At 36.0% G+C, this 25,760-nt stretch overlaps 2 protein-coding genes across 2 annotated transcripts in view; both read right to left on the reverse strand.

Annotated features, from left to right (window-relative positions):
- LOC134531964 (uncharacterized) overlaps positions 1-1,140 on the reverse strand; it is a 30,945-nt gene extending 29,805 nt beyond the window's left edge. The window contains exon 1 of the mRNA XM_063368064.1: positions 896-1,140. Within this exon, the coding sequence (XP_063224134.1) occupies positions 896-977 (82 nt within the window). The 5' untranslated portion in view covers positions 978-1,140. The remainder of the gene's footprint in view (positions 1-895) is intronic.
- A 5,847-nt stretch (positions 1,141-6,987) lies between these two features.
- On the reverse strand, positions 6,988-21,226 carry LOC134531965 (protein takeout-like). The gene is made up of 6 exons (XM_063368065.1): positions 21,124-21,226; positions 19,182-19,274; positions 17,891-18,038; positions 15,592-15,725; positions 10,927-11,076; positions 6,988-8,948 (listed from the first exon to the last, which is right to left on the reverse strand). Exons 1-6 carry the CDS (start codon positions 21,203-21,205, stop codon positions 8,791-8,793), a joined length of 765 nt encoding a protein of 254 aa, XP_063224135.1. The 5' UTR covers positions 21,206-21,226; the 3' UTR covers positions 6,988-8,790.
- Positions 21,227-25,760: the final 4,534 nt, after the last annotated feature.

The following is a 25,760-nucleotide window of genomic DNA, read 5'->3' on the forward strand; positions in this document are numbered from 1 at the left end:
TATAGTATGTAAGCGCCGCAAAAATTATAATAATCACACCAGTACATATGTGATGATTTCAACAAGTAGACAAAGCTAAATCCTATGTCATTTTTAACGAAAAAAAAGCATGTGTAACTCAGTACACCTGATAGAAGTGAAACTTCTTTGGCAATTCAAACCTCTACTCGTAAGTATATCTTAAGTGTTAAAAAGGGCAGGAGAGAGATAGAGCGAGAGAGAGAATAAAGAAATGAAACCATTTTCTAAAAAAATATTAATAATAGGATTTAAGGAAAGTATTTAAAATTTATAAATGAAAACATAAGAGCCAAAATATCAGTTATGTGCATGTTACTGTTTCTTCAAACAATAATGCTATTTGAAACACGCCAAATCTCTGAAAGAAATATTGAATTCATAACAGGTAGCGCTATCTATGCGGGAATTGCGGGGACTGTCTAACAAACGCTCTCTACGCTGCTGGTTGAACGAGAGCGCTGGTAGAAAACATTCAAGGAATTTACAGCTGAATAAACAGGATATGTATACCAAGTTTTTGAAACAAGCGCATGCACACACTCTATATCTTATTCTTTTGTTCATCTATCTCCCTCGGTTATATTTATTTATTTTTCTTTGGTTGGGGAGGGGGGGGGGTGTGCGGCCACGAATAATCGTACAAAGAGGAGAACGAAAACGAACCCAACAACGTATATAGCATAGTGCTCTCTTTACATCTCTTCGGCTCCGTCCCATTCGCGAAACCGATGTTTCACGAAAAAAAAAGGTTGCATTAAGATTCGGGCCCTTTCAGAATTTCACTCTCATCGCGTCCAAAGAAGCTTCGCTTCGGAAGCTTTGTTGCAAGCGGTGTCGCAAGATGGCGGGGACACGGCAGCGCGCGCGCACTTACGTATGGTTATGGCGCCGGCCGGCGGCGGCGCCAGCAGTCCTCCCGAGCATGCGCACAGGAGCGCCAGCAGCCAAGGCACCATGACGCTGTCGAGCCGAGTTCTCCCGGCCACTGGGTTAACTGGGGCGCGCCGCAACCTGCCCCCTCTCTCTTGCCTTTCCCCTCACCCACCTTCTCATGACCATTTTCGTAACACACACGTGGGAGAAATACGTTAGAAAAGGAAAGACACGTCCGTCCGGAGGAGCAGCGAAAAGGGGGGAAGGTTTGAAGAGAGGGGAAACCTTCTTTTCACAGACGAGAGAGCCACACCCGAAGTTCCCCGAAGTTTACATGATTTCACAGTATCTTTAATGTTGCTATCCTAACCTAAATCAACCGTCCACAATGTTTTAAAGTATTTATAATGTATCTAACCTAACCTAATTGACACATTAGTATCCTTTTATCAACACCGCCATATTTATTTACAATAAACAAAAATTAAAAAAACCGAAGATGCACGATCGGGCGTTTGGCTCTCTCGTCTGTGAAAAGAAGGCTTCCCGCGGAGAGAGCTGCGGGGACAAGGTGACACGGCTTCCATCCTCGCAGCGTGACGTCACCGGGTGGGCGTCGCTGCCGTCTGGCGTCGGTCCAGCGAGGTACAGCGCCGGCCGAAAGTCTCCGTAGTTCGGAGGCGACGAGTGGGTGCAGTAGATCAGCATGTGTGGGACTGGGGAGAGTAGAGGTAACTTTTTTCTTCGTGTTGATTTACCCCGAAAGGATGACTTCAACTCGCAGTTTTTTTTGTTAAAATTTTTTTTTACGTGATGATTTATCCCGCCCCTTTAATTTCTTTGATTTAATATTCTTTGCTAGGCGTTAATTAAAAAAAAATTTAATTTATTTTGTATTTTTATTTTAATGGTAATGTAAGATAATAATTATTATCTTATGATAAATTTTAGTTAAATAACCCTTTTGGAGTTCTAGTGTTCAACAGCCGCTTAAAGCCGTTTACACCCATTCAGAACCGTTAAAAGCCTAAGTTTTTACTAGAAAAAAAATCTGCTTTTAATTAAATTTTTAAATGGATAAACTATTTCGGAGGATTTTGAAAGGTTAGAATGTGACTGCGCTAGAATCGGCGTTTTGGTGATACAGTGGGTGGAGGGGGGGGGGGGGAATTGTGGCTTCGATAACTCTGTGAAGTACGCGTTTATTTCGATTCTTTGGTATGCATAGGGCCTATGTGTGATTAAATTTTTCGGGTACTGTCCAGATGTGACTGTAGCCCAGAGTCGTAATGTACGCGTTTTTGTGCGCTTGGAATGGCTTATTCACTGATGGAAATTAACAGTAAATTTCACCTACTTTTTCAACGAAAAATTTAACTCAAATAAAGGAATATTTCTTCATTATTTCAAATAACTGAATCATCGTGGAAACTACGCCGTATTTCAACTTCCGAGTTGCATGTTCGTTCCAAAAAGATGTAAAAAAAAAACTCACACGTGGACAATATAAGATTTTTCTTACTGTAGGCTTCACCAGTTTTTGAATGTTCCGTTAACATACCAAGAATATTCTTTTGAAATCATGTTCAAAGTAAGTGAACTCAATGACCGTAAATTTTCGTAAATGACCGTAAATTTACGAAGATCCCTGGATAATTCGTAAGCAGCATTATTCGTAAATTGAAGGTGAAAATTTTTTTAACCGTGTTCAACACAGGTAATTTCAGGGAAGGAATTTTTTTTTCCTGACTGAATTCCTTCCACGTAATACCCTGTACTGTCTACGCATTTAACATTTGTTATCAGCTAGTACTTTCTTATTCTTCGTGACTTTATTTAGTCATCTATGTTGTCCATTCTTGATGTTTCTGTATAAAAAAACAGCGTAATTTAGAAAAAAACGCATATCCATGAAATTATTTAAGGAAATTTTCTCTATTTGAAATAACTGAAAAACTTAAATTTGTATATCAATAAGATGAACTTACTCTGACAATAACAAAGTTACTGTACTATTGTAAGTACAAACAAAGTTTTGTTTCGCTGTTAATTTGCGCGTGAAACATTAACATTTGTTTAGCAACGCAACTTCCAGTGGATCATATCCAGACCAAATTTTTTTTTTTGCTATGACAAATGCGTGCTTGACAAAAGAACGTCGTTGTCGTCGCAAGACACACGTCATTTTTATTTTCCGACCACCAGAATGTCGTGCTGTAGAGTGGGGAGAAGACTGATTTAATTATCGAAGCCACGCTTACTTCATCAGCAAACAGCACTCAGACGGCTAGCGTTTAGCGGCGCGGCCTTTCAGTATCACGGGAGCGAAAAGGAGAAGGGATTGTGACTGACGTCACTGCTCAAGGTACAGTCGACACGCGTGTTCGTCACCACCACAGACGAGGGCTTGCAAAATTTCCATAGTGTCCATGGTCAAACCAAGGCACTTCTGCACGTTTATTTCAACGTTGTGTTGTCATTATCTAAGGAAATGAGCACACTCACTGTAAAAAATATCTTTGTACTTTTTTACAAGGAAAATAACTTGGAAACCCAGTTTTCAACGATATCACTTGTAAAACTGCAGGACATAGCTACGTAAAATTGCCAATGGCACAAAGCTCTACCTTCCTCTTTAACGAGTGACTAACTCACAGAACAAGGAGGAAAATAAAGAAGTGTGACTCTTACAGTGGAAACTGAAACCATGTTTCACGCGACATGTGTCGCTATCTATTGGGCGGGCCCATAACTACCAGCAAATAAAAAATCAAAGTTTATTTTGTTAATACGTTTTTTTGGTTATATTAAGTTATCTCCATGGCGCCGCAAAACTAATTTAATCGATGCGAAAATACTTAATGCTGTATTGTAATAAACCGTCATGTAATAAATAATGGAGTAGGAGGTACAAAAACTCATTGTATTACCTACACACCACAAAATTAGTGGCTACCTAAATAGAGTGAAATTTCACTTGTTTGTTTGCCTGATAATAGCTTATACATTACTTCTCCTAATAAATTAATGTAGTTATGTCAGCAATATATTATGAAAATTACTATCTAGCGGACGGGCCCATAACTACTTCAAAAAACTAGGTCTCAGTCTCGGTAATAAGAGTTTCTCCCCCATGGACTACCTGCAGTACTCGGCGTTAAATAAAGACGGATAGCGCAATGTGACAATGCAGTGGACATAGAGAAATGACACACAATTTCTGTTTGTATGTCTATGACCTATGATTTTCTGTTTACTCATGGCGATCGGTTGAACGATTTAGAAGTTAATGCGCTGCAGCGCCATCTAGCGGCGAGTTACAAATGAATGGATAGCATGAAAACTTTCTACATGAAAAAAAAACTCTTTGATGTGCCAACTTTCATGGCGATCGGTCAACCAGTGTTGGATTTTATCAATGTCATATACATACCAACATCCTATTTTAAGGACTATGCTAGCAAAAGTACAATTTTTTTTAGAGTGATGTGATGAAAACACAGATTACAGAGATTTTCTACAGTAGGTTAATGGACTTTTCACGATGGATGAAACTACGTTAAAAGAAGGTTTATTTTTATTTTTAACAGTAGAAACTTCGCTGAGATTTCCACTTCGGAGTTTTTATTCCAGTTTACACAAGCTGAAAATGCATAATATTTTATTAAAATTTAGAATAAAAATAGGAATTTTTTCAATACTAAAAAATAAATCATGTGAGTTCATGTTAAAACTAACTAAACACAAGACATTTATATTTAAGAAGGTAGACGAATAATTGGTGAAAATTCCCTAAATGATTTTTCGCCCGTGTTCTATGTCAATTAAAGCTGAAAAAGTGTAAGAAACAAGGGATCGATAAAACCATGAGTGTGTGCGGGAGAAATCAACGCGTAATCTTGTGTACGTTGGAACACAAATTTGAAGAATTTTGACGATAATCTCACCGAAATTTTGATATTTTCCCTAACATTTTTACTGTTTTGCTGCCACTGTCAATAACTCTGTTATAGATGGTGCTCATATGTGAGAAAAGATTTATTAGAATTTTTCAAGAGACATAACATAACGGATAATAAAATGTTATACCAGTACTCAAGGTAGCCACACGGTACAGAAAAAACAAATCGCCGAGGTCTCTCTAAATATTACGTTGGCTTTCTCAGCTCTAAAGTTTTGATATTATAATAAAAAAAATAGCTTTGTTTGGTTGTCAGGTGTAAAAAAAATATAAAAATAAAAGGTCGACATATACAGTTCCTACATAACTATTTTCTAAAACCGATATATTTAGATATAAATTTTAAAAAATAAAGATAATTAATTAAAATTAATGTGTCAAGTGATTTTTAGATTATTAAATTTTATTTTTCTTATAATGCTGTTATAAAATTACTTACACTAAATGTAACTTTACAAAAAATCTTTTTCAGTCCGTACAAAAATTTTTAAAACAAAAATTGCTTTAAATTTTAATTTAAATCTAAATATACATTAGCTTTTAAGCACCAGGATAAATTTAGTCTTTAATTTATTATGATATGAGAAATGGTTCCAAAAATTTGAGATAACCCTGTGAAAAAGATTAAAAAAATTGTATATACAGATTTACATAAACACAACAATAACTTTACATTATATAGACTACTAGGTTTAAGTGTGCTAATAAACATAGGTACCTGGATGACCGAGCTTTGATCGGTATTTTTTTTGTAAATTGTGTTTTTTAGAAATTATATTTAAATACGTATTAAATACTGATGAATACTATTTTTCGATCTTACCGACATAATAATAAAAAAATATGAACTGGTTTTTAAATACAAAATCACGAGTGCAATTAGTTCAATATTTTGTTAGAAACAAATACTTAATTTTTTACAGTTTATCAATCATCTACGCAAGTATATATGTATTATTGTCATCACAGTTTTAATTTTGAAATTTCGTCATATCGTGTGACCACTGAAAATCACGAACAACGAGACCAACGTCTGCAAGATTTGCGGCAGCGTGCGGCACAACGTGTAGCTACTGAAAATGAACAACGAGAATACCGATTAGAAGAACAAAGACGTCGAGACGGAAGACGTCGTAGGGCTTTAGAACTTAATAATTATTTACCAACTTATTAATGTTCTGTTACTGCAGCTGTGCAATATCACGCCTTAGGACCATTTGAAATTTTGTGTATCCATTGTGGTGCATTGCAATTCCCTGAGGAACGCGTTTCTAATCGTATAATTAGAAATTCTTTTGGTGACTGTTGTTTGCATGGACGAATTTTAATGGAGCAACTAAAATTTTCAAATGAATAAGTACGTCTCTTTCTTTTTAAATGAGTCTTCACTGTGTGAAGTTTGAGAAACCTGACCAGTTTGATGACGATTTTCTTCTAGGTATTCTTGAGACGAGTTGCGGCTTCGTGAAGTTAGATTGTTTATAAGATTTTTTTTCAAAGATCGTTTAGGCATTTTTAAGTGAACACATTAGTTAAAAATACACAAATAATATAAGTAAACAATTGATTTTCTTGGTCTAACCTCAAACCAAACACTCATTGGCTTAGTGTTGCTTAACAACGCCATCAACTGGAGTAGCTTTAGTGTTGTTGTGTCGTTAAAGCAGTTAGTTGCTCCCAATAAAAAAAATGGTATTATTACTTGGCAATAGATGTCAGGAAGAGTAATTTATGTTTAAAATGATTTTCAATAAAGTTGATTATTGAAAACACGGATAAAACTACATTTTATAAAAATGAATCCTAGCTATATCGATTTATCTCCCCCGAAACCCCTTGCATACTAAATTTCATGAAAATCGTTGGAGCCGTTTCCGTGATTCAGATTTTATATATATATATATATATATATATATATATATATATATATATATAGACACAAGAACTGCTCGTTTAAAGATATAAGATACTTTATTAACTGTTTTATCTTTGATTTTAAACCTGACACAAAAACACATTTACGGATTAATTATATTATTTAAAACGAAAAAAAGAAAACTTTTTGTGTCATCTTAAAGAAAAAAAATCATTATTGTACTTTGTCTGTGAAATAAATAAAAAGAAAGCGATTATTGGCTTGTAAGTTTTTTTAATTAAAACCCATCCAATAACATGAATCATTGTGCATTTGTAACATGTTCCTAAAAAAATATTAGTTCATAATTTTTGTTTAAATAACAGGAGTTCTGAGAGTATTCCTCAACGCGGGTCACGGTTGATTCCCAACGAAAATATTAGGTACTTCACTGACGACTTTTGTAAAAAAAATCCATTTATAATGAATAAACTGTCTACAAGACGTTAAGCAAGTAAAAAATATCTTAATGTATTTATACACACACATATATACACTGAAGCAATATTTCCTGGCCTATGAGTTTTTCTTAAAATATTTTCTTGCATTTAAACCATTGTTTAAAATAAAATTCAATTAATCAAAGACAGGAACACACAAATAATACGACTGTAATTTTTTTTGTGACGTAACCCACAATCCACATTTAATAACATAATAACAGAGGATACAACATATGCGGTGTAGTTAGCTGCAGAAGCGGGGAAGAAGGACGTAAGTTCATCATGCCTCACAGGTCGACCTCAAGGTTGAAAGAAAATACAGAAGGCAGAAAACCTGCCATTTTTGCTTAAGATGTTACGACAATAATGTGTGTCTTTTTTTTTCATTTGGGGTTCGATCCTCGTTCTTTCGACTCGACCTATCATACGTCGGGACAGTGGTGAACATCCATTTGATTAACAATTTGACACGATTCCCCAGGGTCTTAGACATATAAAATGATAGCTTCCTTTACAAACGGCAGCAAATGCAGTTTATTTTCTTCATTAATTGAGTACATTTAAAACTGTCAAGTCTTCCCTGGTTGGAAAAATAAACCCCGAACGGGAGGATTTCTACCAAAACGTTATAGAGCTACAATAATTTCTCAAATATTTTACCCACCAGGATGGTCGAACCTATTTTTTTTTTGTGTAATCAAGCCAAAATCTAACAATGGTCAAAAGAAACGTTCAAAACTTGGGATGGGCTTCAAATTGATTCTCACTGAAAAAACGTCATCCAGGGCGTTACAAAGGATCTGTAGTCCAATCGTTTAAATAATGCAGATCCTTTAAGTCGATTTCGCTACGAGTTAAATCACCGAAAGTCTCATGATTAGAGCCATGCATATTTCGCGAAAAGATTCCCAGTCTAGCAAAAGTTAAAACACCGTAGCATCGTCTGTGTGTTTCGTGATTGGGTCGAGTTTCTTTCAGGTATACCTGGCGATTGTCACAACACCAATCACAGTAATTCAGCGCGGGTGCGAACGCGTCCTGAGTGGCCCGGTGAAAATAAGGCGACGACTTCTCTCGCAGACGGCCGCCAGTCACAAAGAAGAAACTGCTGGTGAGGGTATACCTTTTTGCAATATAATAGACGTTCACATATTTTTTTCTCTCGCGAGAAATGCCTGCCCCTACTCATGATCAGAGACCGGAAAAAAACTCGCGAATTCATTTCGCGATAGGCTTAAAATACAAATAGTTATACCTCAGTGTTGCCTCTGCTATTGGCTCGCAATTCACCTGGATGACTCTGGGCCGATGAGGAACAACCGACCGAAAGCTTTATCGAATCACAGGCTGCCTACGTTGGGACTTCTCAAAAAGACGGCAGCCAATGAGTGTGTGTACATTTGACCGAGTGCACGTGGAACTACGGAGATCATCCTGCAGGTCGTCGAACCCGTAGGGATTTTTCCGGTCCCTACTCATGATCCTATCTGGAAATGGATCCGCGAATGTTATTTCCCCCCACCCCCCTTGGTCACTACGCACTAACGCCCCTCTTCGCCCCTCTCGCCGAGAAGCCCTCACACCTTCTCCGGGTAGACGTTGTCGAAAGGCACAGACTCCATGGGGACGGACATGATCTTGTCCATGATCTGCTGTACCACCTCATCGATGGCCGGCGACAGCTCCGTGTACAGGGTAGGCCAGTTCTCGTTCATGAAGATGTTCATGTTGTCTCCTGCGCGCGGGGAAAAAAAAAACATTTCTGTACGTTCACGAAAGTTAGATTCCTCCGGAACAGAACACTACCAGGAAGATATCTTAACCTTGTTTAACAAAGTATGTATATGGATAGGGCCATGTGATTTTCGCGAAAAGATTTTTCCGACCAGCTGTGTGCTAAAACTCCATAGCATTTTCTGTGTCCCGTGGCTGGTTTGGGTTTATTCCAGGTGCACGTCTACTGTCGGCGCACCAATCACAGCCACCCGGCGCGAAAACAAAATCGTACTGAATGGCCCGGCCAGAAGACGGAGCGATGGCTTCTCTCGCAGACGGCCACCAATCACAAGGGAACAATGGTATACCTTGTTGCAGTCTGACGAGCGAGCAGATTATTTCGCGAAAAACGCAATGCCCCTATATATGGAACACGTTTTTCATAATAATACTTAGTATTTCTTGCGAAAATCGGTGCCAAAATTTTATATTTCAATTGATGTTACAACGAAGCTTAAATTTTTTCAAGCAATGCAAAAAAAAATAACTGAATGGTAATTTGATTTGATTTTTTTTTCAGGATACTGTTTACGAATGAATTTAACTGTCGTAAGTACTGGGACAACATAGAGCTTAAATGCCCGGGTAAGAATCCGAACCATAGTACTAATGCAAACACTATTTTTTAGTGATACAGTTGTTTTAATGTAAATGTAAAAAGTTATAAATATATTTTACATGAATATTTCTGTTCCTTTTACAAAACAATATATATATATATATATATATATATATATATATAGTGCAGGAAACCCCGAGATGCCAAACGCCATGGATGTACAAGTCTATGTTGTAGGTGTCCGTTCTTAAGTTGAAGTCACTCATTTTAGTCAACACATTGATAGCAAAACAAGCCATGACCGTAGGCTTAAACTGGAAGTCTTTTTTATTGTTTCAAGAGAGTACTACAGTGGAATATTTGTAAAAATTTCACCATTTTGTGAATATTGTATAAAAAAAATATGATGGTAATTATTTTGCTCGCGAGATGGGAAAAGGTAGTGAGGTGATCGTTCACATTTCTAATTCAATTAATATTATGGGGAATATTGCACGCACCAACTCCATAACTTATTACCGCCTTTGCTTCTACTTCTGCGCAAGAGACTGTTGCCAGCATTGACCACCGATTGAAACCATTAAATAATGATCCTTTAAATCGATTACTATTATGCACATGAATTTAACATATGTTCAAATAAAAATGTCTAATTTCAAAAGATGTGCCTGTTTACAAAGTTTTCTCCCAAAATACACTTAATATTGTTTAACTCAATGCATTTTGTCTTTTTTTTTTGACAGAGTACATACTAGTTACGAAACATCGAGCACAAACTTAATTGAAATCTGTACATATAGCGAATTACAATATTTTTTGTGTCTTTCACAACGTAGAAATTGCTCCATAATGGCACATTTATGTGTCATTTATATTGGCGAATAAGCTGTTTAAATTTTATTTCTGGGGTCATAAATAAGTTGCTTCGATTCTAAACAAGACCACACCCTATGTGCTTAAAGCTACTGTAACTCAGTGGAATGTCACTGAAAAACCTTTACACATTTAAAATGCAGTAGTTTAAACATTCTGTTCCATGAAACTTCCACCGAAATACTTTAGGTCAAACAGTTTCAAATTTAGGGTGCAACTTTCGAAATCAGTATCAGAACTATGGTACAACACTTGTGTGCTCGAATAGACTAAAAACTTCTGAAAAGTTCTTGGCATTGGGAAAATTCAATTTTTTTTATGAAGGTGGTTCATTAAAATACAATTTTAAATTATTAAGATAAACAAAATGAGAAAATAAAAAATAATTTTCATAGTGTCAGATGCCAACCCCTTCGATTGCAAGTGTTGATATATATATATATATATATATATATATATATATATATATATACACACACACACACACACATAATTTTTCGCTCACCCAGGTTTTTGTCGCCGTTGAACAAGTTGGACAGCCTGATGGTGCCGTTCTTGACGTCAGCGTGGAAGCTGGTGGGATGCAAGTCCATGAACTTCTCACCCTTTCTCTCCACGTACTGCATACGGTAGTAGATGGTTGGCAAATACTCAACTGGATTACAAAAAAAAAAATATAATATATTATGCAGTCGTGGGGACTGTCAACAAAAGTGAAAACTTAAAACTTTTGTTTTTAAATGTGTTGTATTGTGACATCAATTCTACGTCAAATGTACGTAAGAAAATGATTTTGGTATTATATCAGTACGATGTCAGCATGATATAATTTATCCTTACATCATTTTTTAGTCACAACAGATGTCAGTGGTATGTCAAAATTGCGTAAAAATTCATTACCTAGCTATGACTTACCAGTGATGTCAGACCTCGGTAATGTATTCACGTGGTCAAATTTACTTCACTTACTGTTACTACAGCATGTCGGTGATGCGAACTCACAATATTTTACCCATCCAAAAAAGAGTCCAACACGCACATGATACAGTCAAGTATATACAATGTATTAGTGTATGTATGCGTATACATGTACACGGGCCGCTGCGATTCGCCAGTCTGGCACAACACGTCACTAGTATGTCGGTGACGCGAACCCATAAGTTTTGCCCCTACCAAAAATCGCTCAACGCGTCTAAAATAAATACAGAATTACAGTTACACGGCTGTCCCAGAAATTCTTCGAATGAAGACGCATCTGTATCTACATCGCACAAAACCCTCGAGTTTGGTTGCTATTACTTTGTTATTGATTGGACCAGTTATTGATTGCAGATAAAGTTACTCGTATAGGCCAGAACTATCACATCTCGTTTGTATATTCCATCCACAACTACTTATGAGAAGACACTTTTTTTATCGTTTTTTTTTCCACTTTGGTTCAATCTACGTGCTTGTACAAATATACGAATATTTATTTTTATAACGAATTTGAATTTACTATGTACTCATAACCTACTCCGCTACTTCAAACAACTTAAATTTCAACTGTTTAAGTTGTACCATACATACGTATTAGAAAAGGTAAGTTGGAGTCAGTTGTTGAGCCACATTAAAAATACACATTTTTATAAAAGAAATCATTGATTGGAGATTAGTGACCACCATATTTGGAATAGAAAAAGTCCTTTTTTTTTGCTTGGTCAACGGTCTGGTTTGTTTGGCTTCACATTTTATAGCACTCTCCATATAGACTCTTCCAAACAAAATTTAAACATCAATTACGTCACTAAATGAATTCGTGACCTTTTGCAAGTCTCTTTGGAACGTAATTAAAAACAACGTGCCACTCGATAGTTAATTGTTTCGTGTATTCATATTTAGTATAAAATATATTTTTTATGAATTCTCATTATGAAAATGGTAACATTGCAGCTGAAACGTCAGGAAAGCACACCTTAGATTCCATGTATTATTAATTAATTCAAGCAGACAGTTGCCAAAATATGGATATACTATTTTGTGACAGCTAATTTAATTGAAATACACTAAAACAAAATTATTACGATCGCTGGCTGAAGTAGTTTGAACATTAAGTACCCCTGCGGGCAAAATTAGTGGTAGCATGCACACACGCTGAGTCGGGTTTTTAACGGTGGGCCCTTTCGGGCTCGCGAAGTCGCATAATTTTTTATTTTTTTTTGGAATATAATACTCTTTAATTTATTATACTTGGTTAAATTTTTTATGTATATATATTCTACCGAAGAATGTTAACAATACCGTTTCCTTTACATATATATATCATTTAAGCTATAATTTGGATTATTTATTACTATTGTTTATTATTTTACAGAAACTGTGTTCAGTTTCACTTCGGAAGTAATTGAGTCAATGCCAGCAGTGGGAAATTTTTGAAGATAAGAATAATTAGATTTTACTTCGTTTTATCTCTAGAACAAAAAAAAATTGGGGTAAGCTGTGTTGGAACTCAACCGCAAGTTTTAGACGTGAATGCATCGTTTAAATGCGAAGTTCAGAACAATGCTGGGTGACGACCGCCATATTAGATTTCTTCCTCTCCCTGCAGTGCTTTGTTCGTTCGGTGCCGTTGAAGCATAGCTTTTTGGAATCTTCACAAGCTGTTATTTTTTTTTAAATTGTTGTTTCTTACAATTCAGATTGCTCAATTCACCATATGCCTCGACATTGTAAATTTTTTTCGCATCATTCACCGTAATCTAATCTCAAAGTGGTTATATCGTAAACGTTAATAAAACTTTCCAAACATGGTTTTCATAGTTTCCTATTTTCTGCACAAAACGATTTAATTTGATTTAATATGGGTTACGAGTGTGTTCAAGATCTTGTCTCAAATCATATGAGTCATCCGGACTAGAACGAATAGAGAAAACTTATTTCTCCTATAGACCTGTAAATATACGAAAAAAAACTCTTTAAAATAGCGCACGTGTAAACCATCACCCATATGAGCCTTACTGCTTGAGGGAAAGTACGGTATTTATTTCGACCAACATGGCATTTACTAATGCTTCCGCCTCAAATATATTTGGCCTTCTAACTCGTGAAAATTTTCCATAGTTGTAGATACTTAGAGTGTGTTACAATGGAAAGTCGAAGGCGCCAAAACACTTCCAATTATTTACTGTTTCAGTGTAAAAGAATACGTAACATACTGGGAAAAAAACTAACAACTATGGAAACTTTCCTTCTCGGAACGTGTTCTCAGAGTTGATCAGAGATTAGGGCAGGAAAATTTGGTGGTGTTTACTTCGAAGTAACCTTGTGAATGAGCACTCCCACACGAGATACGCGGAAGGATATGTTGCGCTGGCGTTGAATTATTTACGCACACTCTTTGAGCCCGCCATTGTTGCGAAAGGTCGGTGACGCGAGATGGTAGCGATTAGCAGCAACTGCGTGTGTTCAGGGAAGCGTTCCTATTCGTGCATCTTCCAGATAATCAACGGCACGACGTACAGTCAAAGTGACGTGAAAGACGAATATTTCTAGCAGTGTTCAAACACACACACATATTAATTGTATATAACATTTGATTAAAAATGAGTTATTGTTAAACACGCAGCATCTGATCGGGATTGAACATTTAATTTTGAATTTTCTTACCGATAAGCGTATTATAAAATTTTACTGTTTTGTTTCCTTCTTTTTTTCTTTACGGGTGTTGCTAAAACTGGCACTTAGAACCAAACTCTTAAATGCTAAATCTTACACGGCAACTTGGATATTTTATAATATTTTGTCCTTAAATATTAATTTGAAGGATTTGGCTGTAAATTTATCGTAATACATCTCTAGCATTTTCTGCTGGGTCATAATTTGTTTTTCTCACCAGATATTTTTAAAATATTATTTTAGAGTCATAACAGAAAATGCAAGTGATTACGTGGCGTTTTACCAGTGTAAGATATTATTTTGTAAATATCGGTTAAAAAAAATTATGCTTGACACAATATTTGAGATAGCTACAGCGATTAAATAACACGATTAGTCCTTAAATAAGAGTAATGATAAGATAATGCAGGGGAGGAGGGGGGAAACCAGCAAGTGCAAAATAATCAGACATAAATTTACGAAGAATACTATTTAAAAAATTTATCCATTAAGTTAACAAACATCTTTAAGGTGGCCAACTGGCTGGGTGACCAAACGGTGTCAAAGCACCATTTACAAAACGTTATACATTTAATAAAAATGTGTGATTATGAACAGCATTTAAAAGAGCCATTGCACTCGATTACACAAGTTTGGTTTCTTAGTTTCGTTTTAAACGTTGATTGTGTGGTTTAAACAATTCCAAGATTAGTATTGTAAGTGGTACAGAGAAGTGCAAGGCTTAATCTTTAATATTCCAGCGTTAAAACAGATAGTCAACCCGCGAAGTCCCACAGATGCGCGTTATCGACACGTAGACGGCACGCCAGTTCGTTGCCTTGCGCATAGAGGCCAAGAGGCGGGCGATGCGCGAGGCAATGTCGCCCTAAGCGCTCCCATACTTTCAAAGCACGTACCTAAATTTTTTTTCTTATATCTTTTTTTTCCGTTTTCGAACATGATTTTGAATAAATTAATAATCTAACAGTATTATTATTTTTTCTACTAAACATGTCAATAATAGTATAAACTGAAATCATGAAATCATTATGGTTCACAGTTTAGTATGTTATATTCGAACTATTTATTTTTAGTGCATTATTCATTAAATCAATAAATATTATCGTTCCCCCAAAGGATGGAAACCTGAGAATTGTTTTTTCTCCAAAGTTTTGGGAAAACCTTATTTTTTATTGATTTATTTACGAATTTATAAATAAAAAAGTCTCAAGGCGCAAGCTACACGAGTACGGTAAACACAAAACTGTATAAAACCATTATTTCAGTACATTCTATACGTATGACAAAAAAAAAACTGTATAAAACTGTATAAAACCATGATTTCAGTACATTCTATACGTATGACATTAAAAAAAAGTTTATTTAAACAGTGAGGTTATTTTGTTAACAGCTGAATATCGTTATATTTTGATTTTTGTTTGAAAATCCTATTCGAAAAAAAAAGGAACGCATTATAACGCTGGGGATGCCACCGCTACGGATGGCGGGTGGAAGAGCACATAGGAGAGTGACTGACCCAGGGTGATGTGCAGATCTCCGTCTCCCTTGATGGGCAGGCCGTGGATCGCGCCGTCGATGGTGTACTTGGAGTCCAGCGCCATGGACGGGATGGTGGCCTTGACCTTGATGGTGCCCTTCTCCAGGTCGGTGCTGCGGCCCCGGGAACAAGCACGTGCATCGGCGTCAGCTGGTAGCCGTCGACTCCCTGACTGACTCCCCGCGGGGTCGTTAGAAGAGCGCGCGGCAACATCAATGCTTCCGAATTTCGTTCGCAAAAAAAAAATAAAAATTGGCTGTTTGTAAAGTCGGTTTACGGACGATAGTTTTAACGTGACAACGTCATAACAAAACATTGATGTAATGATTGCATACTTTTATGAATAAAATTGAATAATTTTTATTGAATTATCACTATTTTGTATGGATACAAAGTAGGAGTGAAACGAAATCTACAATTTAATTGATAAATTTACTTTTATTTGCACTCATTAATTCAAATATGTTTATCACTTTTACGAAGAGATTATTTTAACTATAACTTTTATACATGTTTTCAATTTAACTTCTTCCAATCTGTGTTATTCTGTTAAGGATAGGACGATGATAGGAAAAGTAGGAAACGAATGGGAGTGTTTCAAGTTTAATGTGCCTCGAAAAAGTCAAATCGATGGTTGTTCCAATCGAGTGGAAGAGAGATATATGCGGCGCAAGCGTACAATCAGCGTAACGGGACAATTTTCGTTACGGGACACTTTTTCGTGCGTGCAGCCGGCGTTCATAGATTTATTAGACGTTGTCACGTCAAAAAAAATACGATTTTTGTATGGTGCATCATATTATCTACCGGAACACGGCATTCTGTACGAGTAATTTCGCGAAAGGAACTGAAAGTCACGTGAAAAAACAAATACGGTGCTGCCGTCTGTGACGGATGGAGCAAACTAAAGTTCACAAAGCCAAAGGGAAACTTTCTATTATCAGTAACTATTTAATGAATTTTAAGATGATGATAAATATTTTAGTAAAATTCTTTTTTGTTCAAAATCAGGTGCGAATCTGGGGGTCTAGTATTATTCCAAGTCTTTTTTCTTCTTTTATCGGAGTAGTTTTTATTAATAGAGCCGTGAATTCTAGCGGCGGGTGCGAAAGAATACGTGTGATTGGCGTCAAGAAGTTAGTGTAATTGAAAACACATTTTCAGTAAGATACTTATCACGCGCTAACATTATTTTAAAGAATTCTACGTTAAATTTCGTGTCCGAGTTTCGTGTTATAAGAGTATTTCGCAACGTTAGAAAACATTAATTTGCTCGTTACCGAATTTAGATGTTACAACCTCTGGCGAGTGTTAAAAGACTCGCTCACGTGTTTTTTTTGTGGCCATTGCACTCGCCTCTGAAAAAAGATGATCCGAGTTAAGTTCATGACGTTCTCATCTGATCTCAATCACGCTCCAGTAAAACTTTGGGTATCACCAGATCGAGTTCAACTGGCTTCAAACAAGCCAAGAATTTTTCACGCCGAATATCCACATAAAAACAACATTAAAAATATATGCATGGGTTTTACTTAAGTTTATGCTTTCGAATACACATTTTAAGCAAATTTTTATTATTATTATTATATGTCAAAAGGGTAGTTATCATTGAGGGAAGTGAGTCGTAACAGTCTAATAGATCTGTTCCCTAGGTTATTTTTAATCGCTATGCTGAGAAAATTCCTGAGTACTTGTATTTTAATTTCTATAGTATATGACTTCTACACATCATATGAATATTATTTGCATTTTTATATATATAATACTTACACATAAATTTCTTCATAACAATTTTTTCATGAAATATCTTTACGGTTATTCATATAACTATTATTTTTATCATGGTATTTTATAGTTCATATCCTAACAAGATAAACAATAAATAACCTGTGCTAAAAATTTACTAAATATGTCCTAGCAAAATATTTTAAGTTTTGGAGTCCATATCAATGCAGACTGAAAATACTGTGTTAGTAATATATTTATCAATATTTTAACTGCAAAACCAAAATTCCATAGGTTATAATTTTTTCAGTACTTTAATTTTATTGATAATTATTTTTTTTATCTTTATGACATATTTATTTAACTACGCCAAAAAATCGTTAAGTGTTTCAAGCATTTTAATTCTGGCATGATTGTTATTCAATACGTGAGAGTTCGCCGGTGTCTTAAGTTGTCAATTTCAGAGAAACATCCACAAAAATTCGGGACAACAACATCAGCGGAACGCTTGATATGAGTGATGTGTTCTGGTGAAGAGAAGAGTCGCACTCACATGTACTCGTCCAGGTGCATCGCCTTCAGGCCGGTGATCTTCATGTCCGTGGCGTGCAGGTCTATCTTCACCTCTTTGGTGCCTTGCTCCACGCGCAGCTCCGTGACGACCAGAGGGTCGAGCACCGGTATCTTGTACTTGGGGTCGCCTGGAACACGCGACCTTACTGACATGTCCTGAGGTGGCCCCCGGCTGTGCCTTTCCCCCGTATTACCAGCTCGTGTCTCGGCGCGCCGTTGCGGAAGCCTGTGCAGTAGGCAAACCCGCGACACGGCTGAGAATAATAATAAATAAAAAAGGCTCCAGTGTCGACACAGACTGTGACGTCAGTGGATGGCGGCCATTGAAGCGAGGCTGCAGGAGGTTTTTAAAGAACCTTCCAGGTTGCCCTGACGGGGATTGGCTAATGATACACATACATTGGCTAGTTATAAAAATAAATCCCATGGACACTGGCTATTATGATTTTTTTTCCCCTTGCGAAGCGGCATAGTCACATGACCGTAAATTGTAGAATTAATTCCTTTGTAATTAAAATAAATTTTACGTCTGAAGTACATATTTTTTGTTACTAGAAATATGATTATCTTGAAATTACAGCTTATAAATGTAAGTCTCGCAGAAAGGTATCTAACATGGTACGAATATTTTAAGCACTAAATAAGTTTGGCAATTAGATTTCAAAAAGTAATTTTTCTTATAAAATAAAATATTTATTTAACTACATAAAAGATAATTTAGGCACAATTATAATCCGGTGACCGTAAAAACTGTTGGTATTGCTTGTAGAATTATATACATATAATATATAATTTATATATAGATAGATAGTGTGTGTTTGTGTGTGTTAGTGTGTATGTCTAAGCTTACGAAACACGTGCCAAGACATTCGTCTCTGTGAAGGAAAAGAAAAATCATTGTTATCACCCAGTATCACCCATTTTTATCACCCCTAGTAAGGATTGGAAAAATTCGCGGATTCAAAGACCTCCAGAATAGACTCCACAAAAATCTGCATACTTGGGTAAACTTTGCCTGTTCTTTGGCTGTTGACTTGTGAGGCGTCTCAACTGGGTAACTTGTGATTCGATACTTCGAAAGCTGTTCTCTAATTGGCCCAGCGTTCTCCAGATTAACAGTGAACCAATATCAGAAGCAGCATAAAGGTATAATTATTGAATTCGCGAATCCTTCCAGCCTCTAATAGTGAAATTTATTTACAAATTTATCTTAAGTCACTGGGGAAATTCGCGGGATTATAAAAGCAAAGCAATGAATCTTAACCACTCACCTTTCACGATGTAAGGGATTGCCGCGTTTCCATTCTTTTTGGCACATTCGTTCAAATTAGGGTCGTTCCTCGAGCATGCTTTGATGTACGGAGCTGAAAAAAAAAGAACATGCGCATTTTAAGGACATCCATACTTTATTGATTCACTAACCTATGTGTATAGCTTATATGTGCACGCACACCTCTCAATCACAGTTATTCAATTATTTGCACTGTACGGTTAATATTTTTAACATTATACAGGTAAATAGCTACGGGTCGCTAAAGATGAAAAACAATGTAAGTCTGTAAATATTTTGGTGATTTTACAATTTCAACATACTAACGCCAGCAAAAATTTGCTGCGCCAGATGCCGGAAGCAAAGTTAAAAACAAAAAAACTAAAATTTTAAGACTACCAACAAAATAATTGCGGGGAACAGCTTGGTAAAAGATGCAGTAATTTTACTTACTCAAATCTATCAATTTTGATTTTTTATTTAATCTGCAAAGTCTGCTTTTAAGAACAATTAAAACATTCTTTAAAGTCTTTAAAAAAAATTTCAAATCCCAGCTTCGGGCCTGAGTTTCGACAAAGAATTTTACTATAAAACAGCCCTTATAGTTAAAATTCATCAAATATTTAATAACATAACATTTCCCTTTGCTCTATATGAACTTTGGTTCGTTTCATCCGCTACATATGGCAGCACCACGGTTACTCATGTCCGTTCCATGCGAATTCCGTACTAAATGCTGTTCACCGAGAGCTAAGCTGTTTCACTTCAGCAACAGGCCCGACGTCACCAGGCAACAGCGCGACTATCGGTCGCGGAGTCCGACTCAGTTCAGGTGTCAACCATAGAACGAGGAGGGAAGTACAGGAGTGCGACTCCTACAGTGGAAACTGAAAACCATGTTTTTTTTTTGCGCGACATGTGACGCTATCTGATCGGGCGGGCCCATAACTACCAGCAGGTTTCAATATCCAAAGTGTTAATTTATCCACCAGACGATTAGTTTGCTTAGTAAAACAGGTTGAAACATTTGCGAGAAGCATTTAACGCTGTTTTGTAATAAATGATTATGAGTAGGGACACCTGTATTTCCCGAATACATTTCGTGTCAAGGTATTTAAAAAAAAAATACTGTAGCTTTTCTCCTGTGGTTATTGGCTGAGGTCGGTGAGAGGTGTCGTCCCGCTCTTGACGGGGCCAAATGAGAATGTGGCCACCGTACTGCTGCACCCTCACAAATTGCCATGACTCTTAGAAAAAAGCTACAGTGTTTTGTGAAATACCTTGACATGAAATGAAATCGCGAAATAGGCTACATGTGTCCCTAATTAGGAGATGTAAAATTTCTGGCTACCAAAATAAAGACAGTTAAATTTAATTTGGTGTGTTTGCCAGATAATAGCTTCTGCATTACTTCTCACAATCAGTCAGTGACACGTTATGGAAAGGTTCGAGTCGTTACCACAAAGCCGAAATACCGTAACGCCGAATGTCGAAATTGACCACAACGCCGACAGCTAGAAAACTGCTGCGTACCACAACGCCGAAATAACAACTGAATGAATTCGTTTGTGTTTCTTAAATGTACCTTGACGCCGAAATACCACAATCAAACCTAACCTTACCTAACCTAACCTGGCGTAATATAACATAACCTAACTTAACGTAGCCTATCCTGTCCTAGCCTAACCTAATCAACCTAGTCTAACCTAACCTAACCTTTGTGGCAGTCCTGCAATGACATTTTTCGGCGTTAGTGTATTTGGGCGTTGTGGTAACTCGGCGTTGTGGTACACGGCAGTTTTCTAGCTGTCGGCGTTGTGGTCAATTTGGCATTCCGGCGTTGTGGTATCTCGGCGTTGTGGTGCGTCCCCGAAAGGTTCTGCGTAGCGGGAGGGGCCAGAAGTACTTCTGAAGGCCATGTCTGGGTCCCGGCGACTACTCACGCAGCGGCAGGGAAGAGTCAGCCAGCCCCAGGAGGCTCTGCAGCGCCAGACCAGCGACCAGGACGACACGGAGAGACTGCATCTCGGAGGAGTAGTTCCCCGATGAGGCGACGGGAGGCCAGCTTTATACTTGCAGCTCCCGGCGGCCCCTGTTGACCCAGGCCGGGGCCCAGGGTGTTGGTTTGGTGACAGGGGGGGGGAGGTAGAGAGGAGACCAGAGGAACTGGTCCTCTCGGGAAACCACCCTTGGCGTCTTCCTGCCCTCCCCGTCCGAGGAGATCCTTGAACGTGACCATTACCTCTCGCGCGCCCGTTCCTGCAGATTGCCGGAGCGCCCCGCCGCGCGTCTGTAATTTAGCAAACTGAGATGATCTCCCCCCCCCCCTCCATTCCGCGGGAAGCCACTTGTGCCGTTACGAGGCAGGTCAGAAGCAACCTCCTGGTCTCTGGGGATTTTCCCCGTCGGGTTTGTCGACCTGCTCAGGGGGTTCGACGGGAGTTGAGAAGCAGCACCGTCGATGTCGCCGCTCGCCAGCCCTGGAAGAGCCGGCTGAAAACCCAACGCAACCAGCTGCCTTCCCCGAAGAAGCACAGAAATGTACAGATATTTTGGATTTTTTTGTTGCGTGTAACATCTTAGCCCTCGGTGAACCGGCATCCGGTGGGAGGAACTTCGTGAATGGAACGGACGTCACACAAGTAGCGGAAATGTGTGACCACGGTGCTGCCATCTGGGTCGGACGGCACGAACCAAATGTTCACAAAGAAAAAAAAAGGAAACTTTATAGTATTAACTGTATAATGAACTTTAACAAGATGGGATGTGTTTTAATAAAATTTCTTAGGATTCATAAAATAAATCAAAACGGATATGATGGAATATCTATTATTTAAAAAAATGTAATGATTATTTCCACCTTATTTCCACCCCTTGCAGTAATGTATGGGTAAAAAAAATATTTTAACAGTACTTTTAGTCAATATTAAGACAGTTAAGCAAAAATAAGAATGGATTCGATAGTGTACCGGGTAGGGAAGTTTCATTTATTTTCTTATTCGAACCCACTTTTTTTAACCTCTTGCAATATAGTTGTTTGTAGTATCAAAATTGTTTCCGACAATATTTGTTGATAATAATTCAATGTTTCGAAAAAATTCCAACATATATGATATTGTACATGGTACGGAAATTTTGAAAAATTTTAAATTCTACCCTTGTATTTTTTTTTTAACCCCCTGCAGCCTTATCAAGAATTGTTTAAGACAAACCTTTTGGATAAAAATTATAATAATTACAAATAAATTTGAACGTATTTGATAGTGCAGCTACTAAGGCAGTTAACTTTTTTTTAATTATACCCATTATTTTTCAACCCCTTGCAGCCTAATCAAAAAAATTGTTTCAGGAAAGGTGCTAGATCAAAATTATAAGATTTACAAAATATCCAAACGAATTAAAAGTTGTGCCTACAAAGAGAATAATGATTATTTTTTGGTCTTCCTACCTATGTTTATTCTACCCCTTGCAGTAATAGTTGGAAGTATAAAAATATTTCAGATGAAAGTTGTTGATAATAATTTAAGGTTTTACAATAAACAAAACAGATTAAACAATGTCAATGGTACGTAAATTATGATTTGTTTTATTTATACCCCTTATTTTTTTTAAATTCCCGGCTACATTGGTTCATCTTATCAAAAATTGTTGAAGACAAAAGTTTTAGTTAAATACAATTGACAAACAATTTGAACGGCTCGATACTGTACCTACTAAGGGAGTTATGAATTTTTTTGAAGCCAAACCCTTATTTTTTAACTCCTTGCAGCAATGGTTCGTTAGATAAAAATTGTTTCAGACAAAATATTTTGTTATTACTCCTACGAGTTATAATACTTTCATGCGTATGTGATATTTTCAATATAAGGAGAGTTACAGCGATTTTTCAGTCTTTCATAAAACATTCTCCATTTCTATCCCTTTGGTCGGAAACTGTCCATTAATGAACTCGACCGAGATTTTCCATTAATAGATTTTATGTATAAGTTTGGAAGTGATTTGTGAAAAAATTTCAACAGTTATAGTGTCCACAAAATTGTGATATGTATATAATCCTTTGAGTTGACGATGGTTTTGAGGTCTATGGACCATAAAACGAAAAACTATAGGATAACATTTTTCCGAAAGTCTCACCGTGGTAACGGATACAATAGGTAGTATTTATTTTGAATCTACTTAAAAAAAGGTAACATTTTGTGGTTTGCACATTTATTTGAAACATTTGTGAAATTTGTACGACTAAAATGTATTATATTTAGATGGTAAAATCACCAATAACAGTTTGTTTACGGGTCACAGCATTGTGTGTGTGTGTATATATACAAACATATACACATTTGCTTTGAATATAGATGCCTGATATAAGTTGAAATTCTGAACCCTACACAATTAACTTTCGCTAGGATCCAAGATTTCAGGAGTATGTTCGGTACTGAGGTCTATAGTTTTTGCCATAGACTACAATAAAACGTAATTTTTCCTTACCTGACAATTATTACTTTCGGTTTATGATGTAAAATATCATGAATATATTTTGTAGTTCGAGGAGTGGTACTTACGCTACTCTTCCACCAAGCTTTTACTGTAAGAGTTTAGTGGAAAATTTTCTCCATCAATAAGCTGATAAACGGTTGTAAACAAAATCCAGTTATGCAGAAAACTGCTTTGAAGTTGATCAGAAAAATTAACGGTAAAATTACTCGATAGACACTGTGGCACTTCGGAACCTAACTGGTAGTTTGGAGTGGGTAACGACTTAATGTGCTGGTATTTTCCTTGTGTTTTGAAACGTCAAGTTTAAATATTGAGTTTTTTCTTTAACGGCAAGAAATTCTTAGCCAAATTAACATTTAAATGACGTGAATCTCATATGTTTCTTTTACTGACGTAACGTTCCATTTACAAGGTATCAACGAAACTGGTTTGTCATTTTATGTTATAATTTGGCTAGCAATAACATCTTTTAGGTATTTTTTTTTGGTAAAAAGTTTTGTTCTGTCAACTTTTACATAGCCTATATAAATACTATTTTTCGAAATTAAATCCCTAAGGAAGGGGTAAATTTAGTTGTAAGTAAACTTTTATATTTATGATTCTAATCACGCATAAAAATAGATGAACATGAAAAGAATAATAAACATACTAAAAATATCAACCAAAATGTCATAATTTTTTCAAATGCAATCCCTATGGTATAAAATGGGCAAATATGGTTTTAAAACTAAAAAAAAAAGAACATTTCCGAATCAATTAGAACAAGAGGTAAAAAACTAAGAATGAACGCAACTTGCATGTTGAGTTCAGTATTTTTTTTATTGATAGTTATCCTTTTTTTACAGGGCGAAAAGGGGGTGATTTTGGTTTTATTTTAGGAAATCGCATCTCCAAAACAAATTAAATACGACGTAAAATATTTGGTAAGAATAATAAACATAATAAACCACGCAATATTTATTTACTAAAAACTTCCAAATTTGCTAGATCTCATGTTAATAAAAAAAAGAATGTGCAAGAAGCACACAGAGTTACAATTGGTTTTTTTTTATTTTTTCGAAGTTCAAATTTTAACGGGATAATGTAGTTTTATCATAAAAAATCATACTTACATAGAAAAATATGCGGAAAGTAATTCGTTAGGTGAATTAACCATCATTAAAAACTCTACCCTGAAATTAGTAAAAAGGGGGTAGATTAGTTTGAATAGAAAATAAAATCATCTATTTAAGCATATTATAGCTGGAGGTAAAAAAACTGAGCAATATCATGCTTTTTTTTTTCTACCTCTGACATTTTTCTATATTCAACCGCAAAAGTAATGAAAAGGTGACCAGGCTTGATTTATTATTAAAATCATGTCTCTGAAGCTTATAAAGTAGTATGTTACTTATGGGATATGATTTATAAATCTAAGAACTCATTTTTACTTATCGTATTAACGTAAAAAAGTTATAAATTCTGATCAAACCAAATTTTATATAAGAATTTGGCAATTATTAAAATAACATACCTTAAACTACTTTTTCTTATTCAACGTCTCCGAAATATCACCCCTTATGTTGAAATAGAGTAAAAAGTATTTTTTAAAAACCAAAATGATTTCACTTAATCAGTGTTGGAAAAATTAATTTTAATTCAAAATAAATGTAGGTTATCAATTTTATTTTATTTTATTTTTTAATCTGCGGTAAAAAATAAAGGGATGATATTGGTTTTATTTATCTGACTTATATTGCCATATCTAATCCATCTGTGTTCTGAATTTTTACATAAACAGTTCTATGGGAACAGAAAAGAAGGGTTTAAGTTTGGTATTTCTGTTTAAATTATACTAAACATTACTTATAATAAGCTAATGCGTTTGAAAAGTCATTTGATACCGGTTATAAATGTGTGATGGTTTTGAAAATCTTTAAATAATATAGGTAATTGTAATAAGATAAAAATTGTTTCATTATTTTAAGCACATCTTTGACCAAAATAAATTTTATTGTAAATATAGTTAGCTTAATCTTAATTAAAATGAAATAGTAACGTGTTTTACAGGAAATGAAAAAGATGTGTGATTTTATCAAGTTAAAAT

The sequence above is a fragment of the Bacillus rossius genome, chromosome 5, assembly GCF_032445375.1.
Source record: "Bacillus rossius redtenbacheri isolate Brsri chromosome 5, Brsri_v3, whole genome shotgun sequence".
Classification (NCBI taxonomy): domain Eukaryota; kingdom Metazoa; phylum Arthropoda; class Insecta; order Phasmatodea; family Bacillidae; genus Bacillus; species Bacillus rossius.

What these genes read in the sequence shown, in the direction of transcription:
- LOC134531965 (XM_063368065.1), bottom strand. Translation starts at nt 21,205, where the DNA reads ATGCAGTCTCTCCGTGTCGTCCTGGTCGCTGGTCTGGCGCTGCAGAGC. An exon ending in ATGCACCTGGACGAGTACAT is followed by an intron (nt 15,726 to 17,890) that starts GTGAGTGCGACT and finishes CCGGGGCCGCAG; the next exon opens with CACCGACCTGGAGAAGGGCA. An exon ending in AGATCTGCACATCACCCTGG is followed by an intron (nt 11,077 to 15,591) that starts GTCAGTCACTCT and finishes TTTGTAATCCAG; the next exon opens with TTGAGTATTTGCCAACCATC.